This window comes from Lissotriton vulgaris, chromosome 1_1 (genome assembly GCF_964263255.1).
Source record: "Lissotriton vulgaris chromosome 1_1, aLisVul1.2, whole genome shotgun sequence".
In the NCBI taxonomy this organism is placed as follows: domain Eukaryota; kingdom Metazoa; phylum Chordata; class Amphibia; order Caudata; family Salamandridae; genus Lissotriton; species Lissotriton vulgaris.
The window spans coordinates 1,807,067,083-1,807,091,752 of record NC_141685.1 but is presented as its reverse complement, the minus strand read 5'-3'; the positions used below and the strand labels follow the sequence as shown (position 1 = coordinate 1,807,091,752).

The 24,670-nt window shown below is 48.5% G+C and overlaps 1 protein-coding gene across 1 annotated transcript in view; it reads right to left on the bottom strand.

Moving 5' to 3' along the window:
* The window catches only part of UTP20 (UTP20 small subunit processome component), a 1,022,377-nt gene that overhangs the window by 662,500 nt on the left and 335,207 nt on the right, over positions 1 to 24,670 (bottom strand). The window contains exons 24-27 of the mRNA XM_086919130.1: positions 24,449 to 24,534; positions 23,983 to 24,108; positions 8,855 to 9,021; positions 7,278 to 7,486 (exon numbers count right to left, since the gene is read on the bottom strand). Of these exons, the coding sequence (XP_086775256.1) occupies positions 7,278 to 7,486; positions 8,855 to 9,021; positions 23,983 to 24,108; positions 24,449 to 24,534 (588 nt within the window). The remainder of the gene's footprint in view (positions 1 to 7,277; positions 7,487 to 8,854; positions 9,022 to 23,982; positions 24,109 to 24,448; positions 24,535 to 24,670) is intronic.

Here is a 24,670-nt window from a genome sequence, read left to right as displayed (position 1 = left end):
GTCGGGTGACCCCGATAGGGTAGGTGAATAATCCCTGGTCCCAGAGGACCTCGTGTGTGAGCGCGATTCGCGCCTCCTATGGCGGTGCCTCGATCGCGTGGATGATCTGTGCCGCGACCTCTCCTTCCGCCCAGAGCGAGAGCGAGAGCGAGACCTGCCAGCTCGTGGGCGCTCCTTTGGTTTACGTGGGGGGGTCTTCCGTGGTTCATCACGGGGTTTCTTCGGTTCCTCCCGGGGTTTTGGTTTCGGAGTCCCCTTAGGAGGAACAGGCAGGGACGGCAGGGAAGTGGACCTCGACGGAGGAACCTTCGGCTGCGGCGTGGGCCCATGCGGAGGGATCGGAGGTGGAGAGAGATCTCCTGAAGGCAGCGGTGGTTTGGGTGGAGGGTCCTCCTTAGGCACGGGGGGAGGAGTAGGAGTCCTGGGCCGAGACAGAGTGTACACTTCCTCGTACACCGAGCCCGGTGATCCCTTAGGCGAGGGGTGCGGAGAGCCATCCCCATCAGCAGGCGACCTCTTCCTCTTGCGACCTCCACTGGACGCAGCGTGACTCCTGGGACTAGAGTCCCTTTTCCGCCGTTTTGGAGAGGGTGACCTACTCCTCGACGCTGACCGCTGTCTGCTGGACGCAGAACGACGCTTCTCCGGCGTCGAATGACGTCTCCTGGACTCCGGCGTCGAACGCCGTCTCCTCGGCGTCGACCCTCTTCTCCTCGGCGTCGAACGCCGACTCCTCGACGTCGACCTCCTCTTTCGCGACCTCTCCCGTCGTCCTCTCGACGTCGGGCGGCCCGCCCTCAACGACGAGCGCCGCCGTCTTGATGTTCCCGACGTCGAGGAGCCCCTCGACGTCGATCGGCGGTGTCGCCTCGACGGCGATCGACGGTGTCGCCTCGACGACGACCGACGGTGTCGCCTCGACGGCGAGCGTCGGCGCCGCTTCGACGGCGAGCGTCGATACACGTCACTGTGCCTTCGTCGACGGTAGGAAGATCTCGACGTCGACGACGACGATGACGTCGACGGCGGCTTAGACGTCGGCTTCTCCTTCGCCGTCGAGCCATCACGCCGTCTCGACCCGGAGCCCCGGGGAGAAGGGGAGCACGCCGTCGTCATCCCTCTCGACGCCGTCGTAGATGCCATCGACGTCGACGGAGAATGGGACCGATTGCTGGGCTTCCTGCCCCCGGGGAGCCCCCCGGGGGCCTCAGCAGAGGCAGAGGGAACCTTCCCAGGCTGCCCAGACCCACCTGTAGCCCGCAGACGCCTATCCTCCAGGCCAGCCAGCCTGATCTTCAATCTGTCCCTCAAGGTCCGAGCAGAAAGCTGCTGGCAGATTACACACTCCTCAGGGACATGATCTTCCGGAAGGCACACGATGCAGACCTCATGGGGATCACTCTTGGCCTTCTTCCTCTCACATGCTGGGCACTTCACAAAAAGGCCAGGCATCTTGGAGCCCCAAAACACCTAAAAACAGCACAAAAGGGAGAGGAGAGCACCAAGAAATAAACTGTAACACTTTTAAAATTCAAAAGTGCAAAAACAATTCCAATAAACCCTTGAGAAAGGGAGAGCTCAATGCCAGGGTCCTGTAAGCAGGAGCCGGAAAAAAGAACTGAAGTAAGAGGGACCTGCTATGCATTCTGGGATACTGGGAGAAGTTCTGGAAAGTTCTCTTAAAGGCACAGTATCCTATTTAAGCCACATAATGGCAGCCTATGGGGCTTGTCTGTCCCTGCCTTCCTCTCTATCATTCCTGAGTCTTTGACTGGGGGAGGCAGGTTTCTCTATGGTAGAAACTAGCAGGCTGTACTGTGTGTGGTGAATTTGGTGGAATTTCTAGTTGAAGTACTGGACAGTGTAGCCTGTGGATATAGGCTGCATTATTTGTCTTTAAATTCTCTCTTAAGTGTCTTTGCAGTTTCTGCATTATTTTGACAACTTAAGAGATTATTTTTGATTGCCGGGGTCCACGCACATGGGCGGGACTATTCACTAGATTATGACTATACACAGAGATCCCCTACTACAGAACCAAACATCCGTATTTTCAGTGAAGCCATCATGTAGCCGGGGGAACACTTTTTCACCAGTGTCCAGCACAGCTTTTAAAATGGCTTCTGTGGTCACTTGAACAGGAATTAATAGGACTGACCAGCACAGGGGCATATCTACTCATGCAGGTATGGCCTCACATATTTATTCAGCAACCTGCTGTCAGTCCTGCTGTAAGGTTGACTTACAACTATTACATGCAGTGTTAGGAACAAGTCACACCGGGATGTATGGCATATTTCTGTTTTTACTTCTGCCTGCACCAAGACACGGGGCCTGCAATGCCAGTTTTGCATGTGCTTGGTGAGGGGTCCGTTAGGTGCCACAATTTGTGCTGCAGCCCTTAGGGACTCTTTTTACTACCTCAGGTCCTAGGTACCATGGTATCACTTACTAGCGGCTTACAGAGGGTGCTGAAGGTTTTGTGATAGGGGGGAACAATTGTACCATGTTTAGGTCAAGAACACTGGTACTTGGTACCCAGTGCACTTCAGTCAAAGTTGCATCAAATACCAGTGTAAAAGTGAAGGTTTTGATAATAGGGATTTTGAAAAATGAAGAGAGCTCCCTGTTCTGATTATCCAGGTTGATGGTGGTACTGAGGTGTAGGCTAGGAATCATTTTTCTAAATGCATGATGTAGCATATAATGCCATGGATCCCTGGCTTAAGGGGGCCTAAGTGATTTGAGATGGGGCAAACCTTTTTCACTAAGCAGCAAATCAGGCCCACATATTGTGTCTTCGAGTTTCCTTCAGGATATCCATGCGGTCTTGGCGTAGGACTTCAGGAGACAAATTGCTAGGTTGAGCTGCCTGTGGTCTCAATATCGGTCTCTGCCTTGGTTCTGTGAGAGGAGGTCCGGCCTGTTGGCAACTTTCTCGTGGGGCGCAATGGTTGAGAACCATGGTTGTCCGGCCCACGTGGGAGCCACCAAGATGAGATTGAAAGGTGTCTGTCGAAGCTTGGGAGAGGAGGAAATGCATAGGCAAAGATCCCTGACATGTTCATGCATGGAGCATTGCTCATGTACTGTGGAAACCTGGAGGCAAAGTATGAGATTTTGATTTGAAAGTTGCGAAGAAGCCTGTTGGACCCTTAACACCGAACGTAAGGGAGTAAGACTTGTGGGTGGAGTAACTACTTATGGACTTATTTCTGCATCCAACTGAGAAGGTCTGCAAAGTCGTTATCCACTCCTGGGAGGGACTCTGCTAGGAAGGTCTCAGATGGTGAAACACTCAATGTCAAATTTGCTGCATCAGTGTTGAAAGCTGCAGGGTATGTATGCCGCCCTGCTTGTGAAGATAGAACATGGCAGTCCTGATGTCTGCCCATACCAGGACTACATTGCCCTAAACGTCTTGCAGAAACACCTTGAGACTTAGTCAGATGGCCAAAAGGTCCAGGTGGCTGATGTGGAAATCTTGTTCACAAGGTGACCACAAACCCTGCCCCCAACCTATAAGTCTGTGATAATGTTCGCTTGCAGTATGGGGTACATAAAGGGCTGCCCTGCAACAGGCTGTCGCTGTTCAGTCACGAGAGAGCAATGGATGCGACCATTATCAACTCTAGATTCTCCCAGTAACCCCCTGTTTGTGACCACTGTGCCAAGAGGCCCTCCAGTAGCCGACGCCTGTAAGTCTGGCATGGTGGACTATATTTATGTAAGAGCTCATCATCCATAGCAAGGTGCATTACTGTTCTAACCATGAGAACGCAATGTGGCTGAAAAAAGAGGCAGCAGCTGTTGAAATGCCCCCACCTGTTGATCGTTTAGGTATCCCTAAGGCGGTGCCTATGTTTAGGAAGGACTCAAGGAAGGGCTTAAGATGGGACTTTGTGGCATTGACTGTGTATCTCAAGCTGTGGAGCAGGGAAATAGCAGCCTGGATGTGGGCTAGTCTATCCAGCCTGCTTCTGCTCTTGATCAGCCAATCATAAGGTAAGGGAACACATGTAAGCCCCCCTTATGAGGTGGGTGGATACCACTGCTTGGACACTTGGTGATGACCCTTGGGGCGGTGGTGACTCCAAAGTGCAACAAAAAATTGGTAGTGTTGGCCACTTACCGTGAAGCTGTGGTAGCAGAGGTGACCTGGGTGAATGGCTGTATGATAGTAGGGGTCCTTTAGGTCTAGCTTGGGCATGCGGCCGCTTGCTGAGCAGGGGGATGATATCATGCAGGGTGATCATATGGAAATGTTCTGGGAGACTATTACAAGAGGATGTACCTGTTGAGAGGCCTGAGGTTGAGGATTGTCCTGAAATAATCAATTTTGAGAATAAATAGGTAAATTAACTAGACACCTCTGCCTCAATGTTCCTGGGGCCCTGGCTCTATGGCTCCTCTGAGGAGAGGCACCTGAGCTTCCTCTTGCAGCAGGCAAACATGTTGGGAACTGAGAATGTGTGGGCAGGGTGGGATGTTTGGTAGGGTTAAAAGGAGCTCTAAGCAATAACCATCCTCGATAATAGAACCAAGTGGACTGAAATGATGGTCTTCTAGTAAGGGAGGAACACCTGTTGTTCCGCCATGCCACAAACAGGTGTTGTGTGATCAGAGGTATGTTGAGCAAGTCAGTGTTCGGAGGCAGAGGCTAACTTACCAGGTGTGCCTTTTCCTCTGTAGGAGTTGTTGCCCCAGAAGGTGACCCGTATTTATCCTCTAACCCCATGCTGTTGGTAGGCTTGCTGCTGCCTTTGGTACAATTGGGTCTGGTCAGGGAAGGTGGTCCTGGATCCCTCCTATATTGTGGTTTCGAAAAGGAGCCCATAGCGGCCAGGGTCTAGAGGGCATCTATCGCCTTGGCAATGTTGGTGTCCTTAATATGTTCATGCATTTCATCCACCTGCAGGCCAAAGAGGGGTTCCTAATCTAACAGCAGGTTGATGAGATGTTGCTGAACTTCTGGTATGAAGAAAGATATGTGAGCCAGGAAGGGCATCAGAATATGACAGAAGTGTTTACTCCTCTGGCTGCAATCTCAGCAGAGTTGAGGGAGCAAACTATGGTGGTGCTAGAGATGGTTATGTCCTATGAAACAATCTCTTACCCAGTTTTCTGAACTCCTCAAGGAGGTGCTGCAGTAAACCCTCCAGTCTTCATATGACACAAGGCCAACAACACTGCCAATATGACAGAGTTGTCCTCTGGCATTATGTACATGTCCACCTGCTGTATAACCTGATGGTACGCTGTGGTGTCATTGGAGTTGGGGGGGGGGAAGCCATCACTGAGACATGCTCTAGTTCTCTATTCCCAGGGCAGTCTATATTATAATCTTCCCATGGGTCTATTTTGGGCTGCGGGTAAGAGGGGGTGTTGTATTTCCCTGCTGGAGAGAAGAAGAAGCTAGGACTTTCAGTGTCAGACTGTGGTGACCCCAGTTGAATGTTTGGAGAAGATGGTGATGCTGGGGGTAGACGAGGAAGGGAGGGAGGGGTAGAGGGAGATGGCAAATTTGTCCATAAGCCTCTTAGGTGATAGAGGCTTGGAAGAGTCATCCTCTCATCGATCGTCTCTGGTGGATGCGCCTGTCAGAGTCCTCTGAGCAGGCCATGGAAGGAGATCTTGGCGCTGACAACTTTGGCGCCAAACGCGTCAGAGGCGCCTAAAGGCTTTCAACTTCAAAGGCTGTTTTGGAGTCTCAGCAGAGACAGGCTGCTTTGGACTTGAAGGCTAATATAGGTCAAAGCTCTTGGCTGGATACCATCTTGTTTCCAATGCATTCCCTTGGTGCCAACCAGAGATCGAAGGCAGCAGAAGCCCTTCAGGCAGAAGTGGCTAATGCACAAAGCTCGATAATTGACACCTCCCCCTCCCCCACTGGGGATAGTGCTTGCCTCGCCGTGCCATTTGCAGTAAGGTCTGTGTGCTTTGGCTTAGACCATACTCACGGCTCTTGGAGTTGACTTTTTGGAAAGGCCGGTGTTGAGCAAACTCGATGGAAAGCCTTTGCCCCCTCTTCTTCCAGTTCTAAGGTGCCAGAATCCATGAACTCTAGGCTGTAGTGGTAGAATGGGATGCATAATGACTCCGCAACACTTTTTCACCTCTGAGGTAGCCGGTTTCGCCAAAGATGTCCGATGTGATTTCCATGGACCACTTCATCCTGATGGGCCCAGCGTCTGTCTCTCCTTTGGCGAAAGGTGTTCTTGCACTTGAATGCTGCGAAGAAAGTGCAGGTGCTGCTGTTGTGATCGGTGGAGAGGCAGTGATTACAAACCTTGTGGAGGCTGGCCCAGGGGTATCTGGCGTGGGATTGATGGCATTGTCTGAAGGACGTCTGTCCCATTGCCCTCCTTGCCTCTTCGTTCTCTGCAGCTTAAAGATGACTGGGACCCCAACAAGAGTCGATGACCCGGTCTTCGATATGGATCTCCCAAGCATGTTCAGAGAGCAGAAAAGGACGACCATTGGTGAGGAACTCATCTTGGGATTGGAGACTTAGACCAGACAAACTCGAAGTAACGAACATTAATACATTGAGTCCAAGAGTACCGTCAATAAACGTCCAAATCCAATGGCAGTGAAAAACAACGTAACAATGGAGTCATTGACCAGCTAAAGGAAGAGTCAGAATACCTCGTGACTCGACAGACTTCTTTGGAAAAAAAACAAGTTGCAAAAGTCTAAGATGAACCCTATATTGCAGCAATATGCAGAGCATGTGTATCTACTGCCACACATTACAAATAATATATTCACTTATACAGATTAACAAGGTGGTTATGTGGATCAAAATTGAAAGAATGACGTGATAAAGCAAAAAGCTGGCTCGAGCATAGACAAGAGTAAACACTGGAGCGTGGTTCTTTTGCATCATATTTATAGTGACAATAACACCTTCATGAAATGATATTATGAATTTAAATATTGGCTGGCTGCCTTATTCACAAAACACTGTATAGAAAATGCGGAACAGAGAATATTTCGTAACACCCTGTAACTTTCTATTGAATTTTAGTTACTAATTTGTTTAAAAAGTTCCGCTCCTAACAAATATGTATTAAAACTGTATATTAAAGAATTAAAAATAGAGTTTATTATGACTGTATACTAAAAAGACAATAAAATGTAAGAGAACCGTGTTTTGCTATATAGTACATAGGCTCAATGTAAGTGGATGTATAATGGATTTACTGAACTAATGATTTTATAAATAGTATCATTTAACCAGCCCCCACTTTACATTTGAGTAAAATATCACTCACCTTTTCTCTCTGATCAAGCATATGAGACACGGATGCTACCATGCAGAGCAAAATTTGCAAAAACTCGGGTAGATACTGGTTAATCAAGTTACCCAAGTTTTTCAGTATAGCCTCAAAACTATTGAATAGACTGTGTTGACGCCCAAGTGGAAGGGCCTTAGACAGATCAGCTTCTTCTATTGCTTTAAGAACTGCAGCACAGCAATGGCCTGGAATGCAAAATCAGATGAAAATTACCCAAAGAACGTTGATGAGAATACAAAAGCTATATATGACCAAGTAAGTTAACAATCCTAATATTCTGATTCCCTTCTGATAAATAAAGCTCGTAGAAGCATGGAATTTCCAAAATGTATCTGTATATTTCGTTTTCACAATTATGTAAATCTTTATATATAGCTTGCCCGTTGAAGCAATGCTAGTTTTTCAAGGCACGACGTACAAAGGCTAAAAAAAGTACACTTTTGGTGATAATATTCATTTCTTCAGATATAAAACAAGCGATTGTTTCGCTGGGAAGTACTAGGAATATCATTAATAGGTACAGATAAGGCAAGTTAACTTTACAAAAAAAGTTTCTCAATGGGAAGGCTCTGTAACAGTTTATAGAGGTTAGCTCCAGAAACTGTTTCAGAGAAGGTTATCTAAAAACAAAAAGAACCTACAATGACTACCAACTGGGAAAGGCAGGAAGACAACTGTGCGTTTTGAAAATAGCTCCTAACAGTATAAAGGCTAAAACAAGATAATACAAGGCAGCTGATGGTTCATAATACATGAAACAAGTATCAATTAAGCTAGTGTACAGTCTAAACTCATGTATCGGTTTTTATGAAAATTCACTGCCTTCAAACACTTTATTAACTAGTGAATAAGATACAAGGGCATAAATGATCTAATAGAGAGAACCAGCACTGGGCCCATCATACAATTCATTCCACATTCTGACTGCCTTATTTAGCCTCAGTATTGATAGTGTGTTCCTGCAAGTACTAAAATGGGATGACATGTCCAAAACGATAATTGATAAAACACTTAGTATGGTCTAATGTTTGATTACTCAAGAGAATGATGATTACCGTCCAAGAATAGTTTTTCCTAACACATGAAACTAACAGCATTACCATCGCCAGCTCCGCACCCCACTCTGATTCATTACCCCCCCTTCCTCAATCTGCCTAACCAGCAGTTAATTTACTGCTTCTGGAAGTGTTTAGAATCAATCGTTTTTATTGTGTGGGATTCAAGAGGAATGAACACAGCTTACTGCCTACATCGGGAAGCCGGCAGAGCACGTGAGCTAAAATACACAGCGTTCTGATAGTGTTTAAAATGACAACCGTTCTTTTAGAAGTATTCACGTACTTTTGAAACCATTATTGTAGATCCAACTGACTAACTGGTATGAAAGGAAGAGCAGGATAATGGAACTGAGTTCAAGGCAAGAAAAGCACATCAAATAAGTGTCACTTGAAACTCTAAATCGTTGATAACTGCAAAAATCACATACAATTGTTGACAGCATTTGGAAAACTGTACACAAATACAATCAATAAATAAACGGTATATTAGCATACCTTTACTGTAGTGTTGCACTGGTTCATACAATAGATCTAAAAACATCCTTATCTCCTTAGGCAAAGATCCAGCCAGGAATCTTAACACAATTGACATGCGTGTCCCTGCCGAAGACTTCCCTTGTGTTTTGCTGCCAGTTTTACTTCTCATTCGCCCATACAGTATCCTTTAATACAAAATCACGTACCAGAGTTTCAGCTTAACTCTTAAGACAGTTAAAATAAATGAACTACAAAATGTAAATGTATAAAAATCCTATGTTCTTTGTACCATCTGCATTTTTTCAATATTTTACCTTCATTGTAGGATTTTCGTTAAAAAAAAAAATTTCTACAAAGGAAGAATATGCTGAGTATTTCTATGTGCCAGGGAGCATGGGTACGAATATCTTTACAATTGAGGTTCACCTTACCACAGTATAATGAATATAGGCTGGTCTGTGTGTAGCAGTGGAAAGTTAATTATGTAATGAAAAGTCTTCTTTGTCATTTAAACTAAATCGTTATCCTAAATTAAAACTAAGTATTTTCCCACCCATACAACATTGTGAGATACTACCTGGAAAGTAGCTTTTCGTCAAACTACTAAAGCATCGCAATCTACCAGTTGGAGAAATTATGAAGCAACAAATCAATATTACATTTGCTGGAAATCCAAACGACAAAATTATTCAGCCTTCCTGCTACATCGTGTGTGTTCTGAAAAATGATTAGCACTAAATGCACATTCCAGTTACTTTGAGTCCTCAAAGATATGTAGTCTTATCCGGTCCCTACACGCATGGACTCTTTCAACTATGATTTCTATTTTACTGCCTTACCACTTTCCTCCATTGTAGACTTGTAGTAAAGTATCATATGCTTTTGATCTGCTGTTGACTCGACCATGCCATTCACACCTTGAACTGTGTTTTACCTCCTGTTTATTCCACAAAATGTGAATAAAGAAATTTAAACAAAAACTGAATCCTTTTCTGGATTCACATGCTGTGCATTAGAGAATGTAGAGGTTTCACCTTCCATGGGATGGTAGGGGTGATATGTGGAAGAATTTGTATCTCCTTCTGTGCCTTCTCTGTTACAACCACTAGCTCCTCCAACTCCCTGTGGTTTATGACCAACTGTTGCATAGCAATTCTTGTAGAGGGCCCAAGTGTACACGTGCAGGAGTAATGAGAAGAGTGCATGATGCCATCGTGCCCATTAGTTTCATAACTGTCCTCACTTTCAGAGACTGTCCATTCTGGTAGAGGCAAGTTTGTATTTTGATTACTTGGAACCTTCTTTGGGTTGGGTATACCTGTGCCATTTTGGAGTTCAGTCTTGCTCACAGGAAGACCTTTTCTGCTGCTCAGGTTTTGGTGTTGATTTTTTAAAGTTTATGGAGAAGCCCAATCTTTGCAGCATTGTGATCAACTTCTGAATGGGTCAGTAACATCTTTTATTTTGAGTTTGCCTTCACCAGCCAGTCCCCTAGATAGGGATAGAGGTGGACTCCCTTCCTTCTTAGGAATGCTGCCACTAGTCACTTTGTGAAAACTTTTGATGTTTACTTTATTCCATAAGGTAAGACTTTGAATTGGTAGTGTGTGTTCTTATAGATGAATCAGACATATGTTTTGTGTCCATGATTCATGGGGATGTTGCCATGTAGTCTCCTTTTTGTAACAGTGGGACTACAAATTGTAGGTTGTCATTTTGAAATGCTGCGTGCAAATGAATTTCTTTATGAATCTGAGATCCAGGATAGGTCTTAATGTGAGATCTTGCTTTGGTACCAAGAAATACGGTGAGTAGTTTCTTTTGCTGTGCTCCTTTGTTGGTACCTTCTCTCATTTTTTTTTTTTTAAGACCAACGGTCCCAAACTTTATTTAGTTTCACAGATGAGTCAGTAATTATTCGCACAATGTCATGACAATGAATTACTACTACGAACGGTACTCAGCAAGTGGCACATATTGACATGTCAGTTACACATGAGTGAAAATAAACAGTAGCCAGTGGAGATGCATTAGTCCGCAAGTGGCAGTGCTAGGAAATGTCTCGTGCTGCAGTGCTCGCGGCTCGTAGCACTGCGAAAGGACCAGAGTGGTCATGAAAACCAACAGTCATTGTTTTAAGTTGTGTTCCCTGATTAGCACAGCAGCGAGCAAAGGCAGGATCATATCCCCCGTCGTCATATGGGTCGCTGGGTTTCCGCCTCCTGTTCATGGAAGCATCCAGCCGGCATTGTGTGAAACGGAAACGGGGAGGGGGGGATCAAGCATTATCATGAGTACAACATAAACAATCTCTACATCAACCAAGAGATATAACTGGGAAGTAAAAGAAGAGGGGGAGGGAGAAACATTTCAACAACTGTTGGACTAGTATTTGCATGTGTGGCAGTGTATCTGGAACCCTAGCTGTGTGTGGTGCACCCTATGTGGGCCGCGCAGGGACGGGGGACAGTTGAGGATGTGTTGCCGCTGCGGCTGCAGGGCGGGGGGGGGGGGGGTTGAAGGCGGGGGCGGGGAGCGGCAGGGGACATCCCCCGTTGTGTAAGGTCTCAGCGGTCGGGGAAGGCGGTGGGGGGGGAGGGGCGGGGCGGAGTCCGCGCCACGCCCAGACAGCAATCAACTGGGCCCCCTCTATTCCGTGTCGGGATGGTACTCTATATCGGCCTGGGCGCACGCCCGATGGTACGCGATCAGGGTAGCGTCCCAGTCTTGGGCGATCGGGTACTTCCGTAGGCCAGCGGTCTCCTCCTTGTGTAGAGACACACTCTCCGCACAGGCCCAGTTGCCAAGAGAGCGACGCCAGTCCGCAGGACGCGGTGGAGTGGCACTTTTCCACCGTTTCGTGATAAGGCGCTTAGCCGTGATGAGGCCTAAGTCCCAAAAACGCGCCCGTAGCTTGGTCTGCTTGGTTCTCTTGTAGAGTCCCAGTAGGCATACTTTCCACGTCTTGGGAAGGGTTTCGCCTGTGGCCGCCGTCAACGTGTCCGTGACCGCCGACCAGTACGAGGTGAGGTGGGGGCAACTCCAGAGTGCGTGCAGGAAGTCCGAATCCAGGAGGCCGCACCTGGGACACGCCGACGAGGTGAGTCTGAAGTAGCGATTCAGTTTGTCAGGAGACAAATACGCGCGGTGAATGATGTAATATTGGATGATCTTAAATCGCGCGTTGCGAGGAATATTCCTGGCGCCCGCCAATACCGCGGTTCACTGTTTGTCCGTCCAGTCGGTGCCCCGGTCGGTCGCCCACTTCTCCCTCAGTCTTTGAGAGGAGAATTGGGTATGACTGTGTAGTGCTTGTGCTAACCAATGGACTATATGTAGGCTGTCCTGTTTTCAGTTTCTATTTTTGGTAAATTCTGGTGGGGTTTTTTCAGTGTTTTCAATATCTTAAAAAACAGTTGTTATCAGTGGTTACACATTTTCACGCCACTAAAAACAACAGAAAAAGTGTTTTTCCGGTGTTTATGGAACGTTTTGCTTTCATCATTGCTTGCTTTCTGCACTGAAAGAACATGGTATATAGACAGTGTATGTATAGTGTATATGAGGTCCAAAGAGATTTTTGCTAATTAATCTTAATGTAGCACACCATACAATACTTCTTCAATGAGTCTTTGGTCATGCGCGCTTGAACTTTCCTTCCCATGTAAACTTCTGAGAAAAGGCCCTCTCAGCATTCATAGCCACTTGGGCTGAGAACCGTCAGCTAAGGGGCACATTTGCGATGACTCTTTCTTTGATGCCACATAAAGCACGAAATGATAAATATTTGCATTTTAGTTCCTGGTCATAAGAATAGACTAAAAAGTCAATAGCATCCCTCATTAACTCTGAAGATTGTAAAGATGCTTTCAGCATACCATCTAAAAAGTGGCAAGGATCTCCTACAGGGAATCACTTCAGCTTGGGTATCAATTTTGACAAGTCATCACACACATTTTTTATTTACGTAGCTGAATCACTACAAATACAAGCAATATCACTCCAATCTTTGTTGAACTTGGAAAGAACCTTTTTTGCAGAGATTAACAAGTGACACTGCGTTCCATATTTTCCAGAAGTCTGGTGTCACGTTTTCACCACTATCCAAGATGCTTGGTGATATATATACTTTTCACTATACCTTGCATTTAATGTTTAAAGCCTGAGGTGTTGGCAATTACCCTACTATCAATACTGACCCACTAGATATATTAAGGGTTTTTACCCATTCTCTGTAGGCAAATGTGATGACAAATATTAGGAAAGATTTTTATGAAACTAGCCATTTTACCTATCAGTGAAAGAATCAAATGCAGCCAAAATATCAAATGTGATTTTGATATGTCCTGATTCTCTACAGTTTATATAATAATTAAACTAAACCTAAAACGTGAAACTAAACCCTGCATCTTTAGACCAAAGGCCATAAAACTGAAAAAAGTAAAAGGAAGAAAAAAAACAATATTTTTGTGGCATCATTAAAGAACAAAACTTAAGCAGAATAATGGTAGCCAGTCTTTCTTACTGCTAGCTTGTAAAACAGTTACATTTTATTGACTCCTTCAGTAAGAACAAAATGACTCTTTCACTTTCTTTTTCGTTTCTTTGAATGGCATTTAGTTTGTGGTTGTGCAGGTGTTTTTTCAGTGTTTATATGTTTTCACCGGTGAGGGCTATTTTTCTTTCAGTGGGGTTTTATCAGTTAAAATAGGTTTAAACCTAAAACCCCACAGCCTAACTATATGGGACCCATCGCACATCACATGTAGGTACTGGATGAGTAGATGAGTGGACGGCTCGTGGCTCATGTCACCCCATGCCTTCGTCAGCTCATGGAGGAGTCTGGCGTGCGCCAGGAATTGACCCGCTGGCAGCTCGGTGTCTGCGGCCAGGGTCTCGAAGGGCAACAGCTCTCCATCGCTATATAGGCCGCCCAGGTCGTCCAAGTCTGCCGCAGTCCAACAGCGTAGCTCGGTCGAGGACAGTATGTCAGTGCCTAAGGGAGTCCCTAGTAGAGGTAGGTTCGGAGCATAGGGCACCGTACCTTTGGTGAGTCTGAGGCTCCGCACAAAGCACCGCTTCGCGATTGCCACATGGACCTGTGTGGGGGGCCGGCCCTGTGTTAGGGGGTGGAAGAGTGTTAGCACCTGCACGGGGGACAGGGTGGTGTCGGTCGTGGCAGTGTCCATCAGGTTCTTGCCGCTCAGCCAGTAAGCGACCCACTGTAGCTGGGCTGCTAAGTAATATAGCTCCTGATTGGGGACCGCTAAGCCTCCAGCGTCCGTGGCCGCGTATAGGGTCCTCAACGCTACCCGAGGTCTCCCTTTGTTCCAGATGAGGCGCCTGGTGAGAGTTTCCAACCCTTTGAATATGCGTGTTGGCACATACACTGGCAGGTTAGTATATTAATAGAGGAGTCGGGGGAGCATTATCATCTTGGTTAGCGCCACTCTGGCCGGCACATTCAGTGGGAGGGAGTTCCAGAACGTGACCTGGGCCGAGAGCGAGGATATGGCTCTCACTAGGTTGCCTTCCAGGAGATCCACGGGGTCTCGATATATTAAGATCCCTAGGTACCTGAATACCGTTGGGTGCCACCGGAGCGTCTCCCCATCATGCGCACCTCACATTGTGGCATCTCGCCACTGAATGCATAGGCTCCCGATTTGGCCCAGTTAACGCGGAGCCCCGACATGTCACCAAATGTTCGAAAGATGTCCGTGATTGCCGCGGGTATGCATGAGAGGTCTCTGATATATAACAATCAGTCGTCGGCATACAGAGACACCGAGTGTATGCCGTCTGCTATTGGGATGCCCCAGGTGTCGCCGGAGTTGCGGAGCAGTTCCGCCAACGGCTCCATCGCCAAGGCGAATAATAGAGGGGAGAGGGGGCAGCCCTGCCTGGTACCCCTCCCAATGCGGATCCTGTCAGAGAACAACTATCCAGTCCGGACTCGTACCTCGGGCGCTTGATAGAGGTGCCCCACCATCTGGACATAGGAATCGCCCAGCTCGTACCTCGAGGACCCGGAGTAGATATGGCCATTCCACCGAGTCGAACGCTTTTTCCAGATCGAGCACGATGCATCCTTAGCGTGGCCAGGTGGGGGTCGCATACCGTTGGATCCTGAAAAAACGGCGTAGGTTGTAGGACGTGCTCCGGGTGGGCACGAAGCCGTTCTGATCAGTGTGAACCAGTGTGGGGACCAGTGGTGCAAGCCTCCGAGCCAGTGTCGCTGCTAATATTTTGTAGTCGGTGTTGAGGAGCGCTAATGGTCTGTACGAGCCGAGTTCGTTCGCTTCTCTACCCGGTTTCAGGAGAGACAACGTTAGCTTCGTTCAGGGACGCCGGGAGTTCAGCATCTTCCGATGCCGCCTTATACATTCTCAACAGTTCCGGTATTAACACCAGTGAGTAGGCTTTATAGAACTCTGCCGGGAGTCCGTCAGGGCCCGGTGCCTTGCTATTGGAGAGGGAGAAAATCACCTCCCGCAGTTCCTCACCGGTGAGCGCAGCACCCAGCTCTGTCTGGTGGACAGCAGTAGCTGTTGGGAGCTGCAGTGTCGCCAGGTGGTCCGTGATCTCCACTACTGTGGCCCGCAGCCGTGAGCTGTACAGGGACCTGTAATGTGACGTGAACGCTTCATGGATCTGTTTCTGGGTGTAGACCTCAACGCCCTGGGCTGTGCGGATCGACAGGACCGACGCGGATTGCGTGTCTTGTCGTATCAGCCATGACAGTAGCCTGCCAGGTTTATCACCTGCGTTGTGGGTGCGCGCGGAGTGTGCTGCGAAATTAATGTTCTTTAGGCGCTCCATCAAAACAGCGTGATCCGCCCTGGCCGAGACCAGCTGGGAATCATCGCCCCCCGTCGCCTCCCGTTCTTTATCCAGTAGTGCCTCTTCCGCCCGTATCAGATCTCTCTCCACCTGTCCTCGTAGGCCCACCTGCACACCGAGGCAGCCTCCCCGGGTCACCGCCTTGAAGGCGTCCCACTCGATTCTCGGGGAGGAGGTCGAGTCATTATTGTCCTCGAAATATTGTATGATCCTCCTGGATATCTCCTCTCGGAATGGGGTGTCGAGTAGGAGATCTGGTTGCAAGCGCCATGTGGGTACAGGCGGGCGCGGGCGCCTCCATCCATATACCAGCGTGTGTGGGTTATGGTCCGAGTGCGTCCGTCCCAGGTAGTCAGTGTCTGTCACGGAGGGAATCAGGTCGCGGGACAGCATGTATCTATCCAACCTGACATGCAATGAGTGGGCTCCCGAGTAGTAGGAGTACACCCGGGCGGTGGGATTTCTGACTCGCCAGGCATCCTGCAAGTTCCACTGCGTTGCCCAATCAAGTAGGGCCCTGGAGGTTGCCTGCACTGGGGCGATTGCCGCTGGGGGGGACGAGCGGTCAAGGGAGACATCTAGCACGCAGTTGTAATCCCCACCCATCATCAGGGGTACGTCTTGCCAAGGCGCAATTACTGCCGATAATCGCGTGAAGAATTTCCCCTGCTCTACATTAGGTGCGTAGATGTAAGCTATGACAATCTGCTGCCCGTCTAGTCTGCCCTGTATGAAGACGTAGCGCCCCTCGGTGTCGACATAGCTGTGTGTTAGTGCGAATGGAACCCCGGGCCGAACCCAGATCAGGGTCCCTCGTGCAAACGCTGAAAAGGTCGTGGCGAAAATCTGCCCCCTCCACCTACGGCGAAGTGTGGCTACCTCAGTGGCGACCAGGTGTGTCTCCTGTAGTAGTGCAATCTGGATCTGATGTCTTTTAAGATAGGAGTACACCTGATATCTACGTGAGGGTGTGTGCATGCCCCTGACATTCCAGGTACAAAATGTAACCGTAGCCATCACAGTATTCATTGCGCCCAAGCACCCGCCCCACCCACACATGTACTGCAGCAGCGAACAATGACCATTTTTTCCCCCCCTCGTCCTCTCCCACAGACCCAAGGATGCACGCTGTAACACTTCAGTGCCAACACTAGTCTCAAAAAGAAGAACTTGAACAGAAACATAATACCAAAAGGGCAACAACAAAACAAGTCGCCGCCCAAACGCTCTATCGAGCTCAATCAATCCGTGAGTTCAATGGGGGGGGTGACTAAGCACTTAGGTAAAACAAGTTAGTTCGTTACGCCAAGAGAGCCGCGGCGGCTCCCCTCCACGGGCAGTGGGTCAAGGGGCACCAGACGTCAGTGGCAGTGTCCGCAGACAGGTCAGAGTTCCCAATGTCACTGGTCTCGGATAGTTCGTCCCAGGGGGGATCCCATCTGTTATTCCCTCGGGGGGGGGGGGGGGGGGGCACTCACCTTTAGGGGTCCGTCCACCCCTCCAAAACTATGTTCCCGGTGGTGCTCCAGTGGAACTGCTCCGGCTATCCTCCCGGTGCCGCGGCGGCTCCGCGACGGTCCGGTAGATGGGGGGGCTCGGGAGTAGAGCACAGACCCCGGAGATGGGGCTGGTCGTAGCTGCCGGGGTCTCCAGGAGTGCCGATGTGGACCCCCGATCGGGTCAGCCTTGGAAGTGATCAAACTGCTCCATGATGCCAGTTGCAGTGGCCTAGCCAGGGCTAGGCTGAGGAGGGTTGCTTATGCTATCACATCCGACGTTTGGGGTGTGACATCCGGTAGGCCCTCTGTATTCGAATCATCTGGCAGTCCCTACATGAAGTCGTCGTCTTCGCTCCCGTGTGACCGTGGGCTTGCGTTGGAGATCAGGATAGGTGATTGTGACCCGCTGATCTCAGTTGCCATTCGGATGGCCTCTTGTTGTTCATTCTGTATTTGCTCTGGAGTGGGGCCGATTTCTGCGTCCACGGTCGGCGACCCGGCCCTCGAGGCGTGCCGCTGTCTCCGCCTGCGGGTACCTCGGTTTCGGCGTTGCTCCATCGGCACGGGCCCGTGGTTCGCATCCACTCCTGAATCCAGCCAGGCCGCCGCCGCCTCTGGAGTATCGAAGAAGTGGGTCTTGTCCTGCGCCACCACTCTGAGGCATGCCGGGAACAGCAATGAGTACTTGAGAGCCAGGCGCCTGAGCTGTTGTTTCACCGCGAGGAACTATTGACGCCGTCGTTGAACTTGTATGGTGTAATCAGGGAAGAACATCACCTTGGCGTTGTCTACCTATATGTTCGACAGTTTCCGCGTTTCGCGGAGAATGGCGTCCCGATCACGGTAGTTCAACACCCGCATAAGCATTGGTCTCGGGTTGGAGCCCTCCGGGGGTGGACGGGATGGTACTCTGTGCGCTCTTTCCACCACAAAGTGTGGTGACAGCGTGCCTTCCGGCAGTAGCCCTCTGAGCCAGGTCTCCATGTGTTCCGCCGTCTCCCTCCGTTCCCATCGTTCCGGCAGGCCTACTATGCGCACATTGTTTCTCCTGGCCCGTCCTTCTGCATCCTCTGCTCTATCCTCGAGGAACTCCACCCGGTTGAGCAGGTCACGGACGTGCTTATCCGTCTGCGCCAGCTTGGGTGTGGTCTCCGCCATCGTATGTTCCAGGGTCGTGGTGCGGTCGGACAGTTTCTTGTGGTCCGCTCGGAGGAGCGTCAGGTCCACAGCCACCTTATCGATCCTGTTCTCCAGTGATGTACGGGTCAGCTGCATGGATTCCTCCAGGCGCTCCATGGCCGCCAGCATACAGTTTGGAGGCGGTTTGGTCAGCCTCCGTGTTTTTCACCATCTTTCCTTTGCTCAGTGTCCCACCGGTGCCGGTCTTCGCTCTGGTCCCCCCTGACATGTGGGTGGTCGTCGCAGCTAGGCAGCCGATTGGGCAGGCTCTCGCAATGAGCACTGTTGGGGCCTGTGCGCGTTGGTCTCCTGGTCAGGCACTCTTCTCCGCCCGTGCCGGACGGCGTGTGGTCCGCGAGGGGGGGGGGGGGGGGGGGGGGGGGACCGCTTTGCCGCAGGACTTCAGGATTTGGCACTATGACACCGTCTGGGGAGGACGAGATGGCCGTTCTTTGTCTGGCATGAGAACCCCCAAGCGTACCGGTGGTCACTGTGAGTGTCCTTATTGAAAATCACTTCTCGGCTGTGCCACGTGGTGGTCCGCCAGGCCGGGCCGCTTGGTCTCTCCGATTGTGCTTGTCCGTTGGGCCTGGGAAGGCACGCTCTGTCGGGTGATTCTAGACGCCACCAAGCGCCGCGTGGGGCTCCGTGTAGTTCAGTATAGGGCTAGATGAGGTGGAGAATGCGGGGCCGCTCCGGTTCCTCACCCGCGTAGGCCCGGGTGAACCCCCTAGTGTAGGGCCGACTGCCAGAGGGGCCGCTCCAAAGTGGCCGCAGTTTGCGTGTTGTGCGGGCCGGGCTCCCCGGTGCTAGACGGGTCCGGCGCTGGTCAGTGTCTATTTCTGGGCGGTGGGCGGGTACAGGGGCCCAGGAGATAGGGCCGTACAGCCTCCGTTGTTGGTCGTTCTGACCCAGGGGTGATGTTGTCTGTGTGGGTCCCTAAACTATCGAGCACGATCTTCCTCCGGCGTCCGCCAAGCTCGGCGGGATGTCCCCAGTGCTGGCAGGTAAGGCGGGTCGGTGGCACAGCTCGCCGCGAGCCAGTGTGGTGCGTTTACTTGCAGCTTCTGGGATCCCTGAGTAGTTGGGTCGCCGGGGGTATCGGGTGTTGTGGCGCGGTCCCTTCCCCCTTGCTGGGTCTATTTCAGGGCGCTGGGTGAGTGTAGGGGCACAGGGGACAGGGCTGGTCAGCTTCCGTTGTAGGCTGTCGGGACCCAGGGGTAACGTCGTCTGTGCAGGCCCCCAAACAATCGAGCACGATCTCTCCCCGGTGTCCACAGGGTTTGGCGGGACGCCCCCAGCGTCGGTTGGCAGGGTGGGCCGGCTTCACAGCTCGTCGTGAGCCAGGGTGGTGTGTCCTCTATCAGTGTCTGGGGCCCCTGCGTAGTTGGACCGCCGGGGGGTATCCGGTGTCGTGGCGTGATCTCTTTCCCCCACTGGATTGCGCCGGGGAGTACACACGCGCCGCGGCCTACCTCGCAGGGCCGGATCCCCGGTCTCAGGTGGTTGGGGTCGCCGACCGGAAGTGAGCTCTGGGCGGGTAGTCGCCGGGGGCGTCGTCGGTCGGAGGGTCAGGTACTCCGATCCGTCTGAAAATTTCTCTGGTGGCGGATCGGGCTCCCAGGTGCACTCGGATCGAGTTTGGGCCCGGTACCGCTGGAAATGGAGGAGAAATGGCCCGTGGTAGGGGAGCTTCACTCGGAGCTCAGCCCGGGCACGTCTTCTCACATCGCGTACTTGGCCACGCCCCCCGTTGGTACCTTCTCTCATGCCTGTTTTCTTAGGAGTTCTTTAATTTCTTCCTTCAATTTTTTTTTTTTTTTTTTTTATTGTCCTCATATTCGCCCTTGGTGACCATATGGTGACGAGAAGATATGGGAGAGGATAACGACACAGACACAGATTTACTGGTAGGGGATTATACTGGTATAAGCCGGAATAACCCGCAGTGCACTACATCAACCCTTTAATCGTCACTTGGTACCATCTAGGCTAACGTTCTGCAGTATAATACCCACTTTCGTAGCCGAAGCCGCCCTTGTAGGGTATGTATAGCAAAAAGGGGCCAAACAGAGATGCCCCTCCAAGCAGCGTAATCATAGGACATGGGGGAAAAAAAAAAAACCCCATGATGGTCTGATCCATGATTACCAATTCAATAGTAGCCAAAATCTTCTCTTGTTTTGGTTCCCAGCCCTAATCATATCCAATTTTGACGTCTGTAGCATCGAAGCACGCCACTCTGTAAAGAGAGGAGGTGTCTTATCTTTCCAACGTTTGCAAATTTCTCTTCTAGCCAGCAAACAACCATAGAAGACCAATTTTTTTTTTCCTATGCCACATAATTCTGGTAGAATACCAAAAAATACTAGCACAGGGCATGGGTTGATTTGGGATCCTTCCGCTATCCCAAATCCCTCTTCCTTCAATTTTTAAATTCTTTTTTTGTGGAACTTTTTCTTCATTGGGGTATTTGGTGGAGTTTTTCTTGTTAGTTCTATACAATTGCAGTGGCGCACTAGGTTTCAAATCCAACTGTCTGTGGTTATATTTTTTCATTCTTGTGGGTAATGCGCTATTCTGCTTCCCATTGTGTAGGGGTCCTTTTCTGTGAGCAAGCCACTTGGAGCTTGCTCCTCCTCCTCTTGAGGGTTGTCCCTTGGCTCTTCCTCTGACCCAAAAGGACTGTCTTGGTTGTTGCTGCCAGGATTGGTATCCGGACTATAGGCTTGGCTGCTGCCAGCTGCCTTGTGCATGTTGTTATGTAGAGAAAACCCCCTTTCCTGTGGGTCCTCTGAGGTTGCTTCCTCCCCTTTTGAAGGAGCTCCTGTATCGCTAGGCCCGCATTTCCTTAGCCATCTCCTTGTGCTTCTTTATTTGCTGTAAGGACTCATCTACTTCACATCCAAACAAGACGTCTTCTGTGAAGGGCTTATTAATTATGGTTGTTTACGCTTTTTTTTTTTAAACCTAAGATTCTCATCCAGGTATGCTTTCTGAGGGTTGTACTTGTTAACATTTGTCTTATGGCAGTATCGGAGGCATATAGAGCCAACTTTAGGTAGGTATTTGTTATGTTTTTCTTTTCCTGTATTACAGATTTTTCTCTTTTCTAATCCTCTTCAGCGAGTTTGCTCATTATCTTGTCATATTGTTGGTGACCATACCTGTTGAGGAGGGCATTAGAGTTAACAATGCACCATTGTGTTGCTGCCTCCCCTTTCATTTTCCTACCCACCATGCCCATTTTCTTACTTTCGTTTTCTGGGGGTGGACCAGTGGAGGAATAAGCTGGTGTGACACTGATGGAGTTTGCCACTGTGTTTTTTTAATATTTGGGGTCCTTTGTGGTGGCTCTGTACTTATTCTCGACACTTGGTGTCACTCCCTTCGTTGCGGCAGGCTCCTTGACAGCTTCCCTGCTCTGGTCCAGTATTTTTGGTAGCATTGGTAATGAGTGCCTTTCGTTGAGGGCATCAATGTTTCTTGGAGAAAACATTAGTCTCCTTTCTCCTCCCCTAAAGGGGCCCAAAAAGTTGCTCTTTGGAAGAGACTGTTAAAAAAGGCAATGTGGTCTGGTGGAAAATCCTTAAAGGGGTAATTACAGACCTCTTCTTCAGGCTTCTCTGTTTAGAGGTCATTCTATTTTTCCTCAAAAGTTCCTGTTGCTTCTTGCTCTTCTGGGACATTGAGCTCTTCTTTGATCTCCTCCTTGAGGTTTGGGGGTTGCCAGTATTTTAAGGACATTATCTTCTTCCTCGGCCTCGGAGGTTGTGGATGGTTTTGAAGGAATTCTGTATTCCTTTGTTGCCTCGATAGCCTTCGGCTGAAAGAGTGCAGCCATTTCTGCTTCTAGGCGTCTTCTCTTTTTTGCCACCTATAGACCCTTTCAGCGTCTGTAGCCAGAGTAATCCTATTCCTTGGTGTGGTGGTTTTTGCCTCCGAAGCTTTGGTATTATCCTTCGAGACCTCTCAACCGACACCAGTTTTAGTCGGTTTCTGTGTCCACGGATCCCATGCCACTATCCATGGCATGGGATCTGTGGGGTTCTTTTGGCCTCGACTGACCCTTGAACATCTTCTTTTTTTCGACTGGGCTACCTTTTGCCCCTTTTTTCCAAGTCCCTTGGTTTCTGAGGGGGGGTTTAGTTACCTTCTCAGGTCTTTTTTTTTACGTCATTGGGAGTCTTTTTATCTGTACATCTCAACTCTTCTCGGCATCTCCCTAAAGGTTCTTGATTTCCGATCCTTCAAGGGTTGATTTCGCAGCCGCCTCTTGTTAATCTTCATAGCTTGAGAGGCCCAAGTCCTTTAACAATACCCTGCTGCTTCTGGCTGCTGAACATGGCATGCGTGGTGTTCCTCTCTCTGCTTTTTCCGTGCTTTGCAGAATTTTTGACACAAATACAGTGCAGGCCTCGCAGTCCTTAGACCTGTGGCCTTCGTGATCGATGTTAAATGGGTTTTTTTGCCTAAAAATCAAAACAGAAATTGGGAATTCTGTTCAAGAATTTGGAGACTCTTCCCTTGCTTCCACACCCAACAGCGGAAAAAAGAAGCTGAAGATGGCTACATCATACAGGAACTTTCGGGCACCCTCTGATGTTACACAAGGGATGGACCTAGCACCAAATAGTGTCTGGCAACGCCCACGAATGAAAAGGAAAAAAAAAAAAGCAGACAATTCCAGACTCAACTACTAGATGGCGGAATAACGCACAGCATGTGAATCCTGCAAAACTATGTATTGCTAAGATGTTGTGATAGGTAGGTCATTAAGTCTTTATATGAATGAATGACTGAGCATTCATCAACAGATAAAGTCACAAGCCTTAACTGAAAGTGACCTATCACTATTCATCAATGACGGGAAAAGATCATAGCAGAGAAAGAGGTAATATTAGGCGAGGATTTGGGTATTAAAGTGCACACCCGTTCAACCACACACCTCTAATTGGTAGCTCTAATACATAATGCAAACCTGCTTCTAATGCCAAAAGATAAACCCGACACCTCTAATTGGTAGGTCTAATACATAATGTAAACTTACATCTAATGCCAAAAGATGGGTACCATGGTAATTATAACCAATGTTTCTATTAAACAAGTATTATAAGGAATTTCACACCTCATAGGTTGCTAGGTAAATGTCCTATTAAGTAAAAACATAAGAATTATTTTAATGAGTTTCTCCTCAGAAATCAGTATTAACATTATAATCACATTTCATTAATATGGCCAATTATTCTTGCATCAGGAACTCCTCAATGCACAATGTATTTAGACTTTCTCACAGTTGCCATTTTTTTATACTGTAGTGCTTTGTTTCCAATACTTATTTTTTCCGATTATAAAGCACTAGTCAGAGAGAAGTTATGGCCCTACTGACCTTTTGTTTATAACTCAATAAATTAAGAAAATGAGAGTAAATATTCTTATCTATAAATCTGATGGCATACTTCTGAATTTTCAGCCATTGTTTTGCAGCGGTTCATGTTTAACTTAATTATACTTTGTTAGATATGTGCCCCAGAACTTTCTTAGTAAAGTACAGCATTTTTATTGAGATTATCCTAGCAATTAGATTCCAATATAATTAGGACAACTCTATATTGAAATGCAAACCTCATAAGCACAGGAATTAGTTCTGGGCGATGGTCATCTTTTACTAGAGTACTCTCTTCGGAAATGCTAAAATGGACAATTTCTTCCTTAAAGCTTTTGTCTTCCAGTAACCGCTGCAAGTTCTCCCTGTGGGTAAAAAATTCGGGGAACAAGGTTAGTGAAATACAGCAAAGACACACAAAAAGTCATAAAACAGAAAGTATGCATGTTGCACCACAAACATTATTATTATTCAGAGTTGAAACTGAAAAAAATATATATGTTCTAAGGCGGAATAAAGAGAGGAAGAAATGTATACACAAGTTCCTCAAAATGCATATAAAGTATTTTGTAGATGCATTACTGGACAACACTCTATATTTGGAGAATGTTCTCATTATCAAATGTGACTTTTGTGGTGTAGAAAAGAATGAAAGGACAAAAGAAACATGTACTCAGATTACTCCAAAAGATATGCCATTGTTACCTGTATGGCATGAGATGCTGATGTCGGTAACTCATTATGCAATCCAAGGCAACCTTTTGTACATTCTGGTCTTGATGGCAGAGCAACTACAGAAAACAAGATAATCAAACCCATTAACAAAAAAATGAGGTAAAGCCTCACATTTAAGTGTTTATTTGGAGAAGAAAAGATAGACAAGAGGAAACATGATAGCGAATGTGAAAAACAAAACCCAAGAGGAAA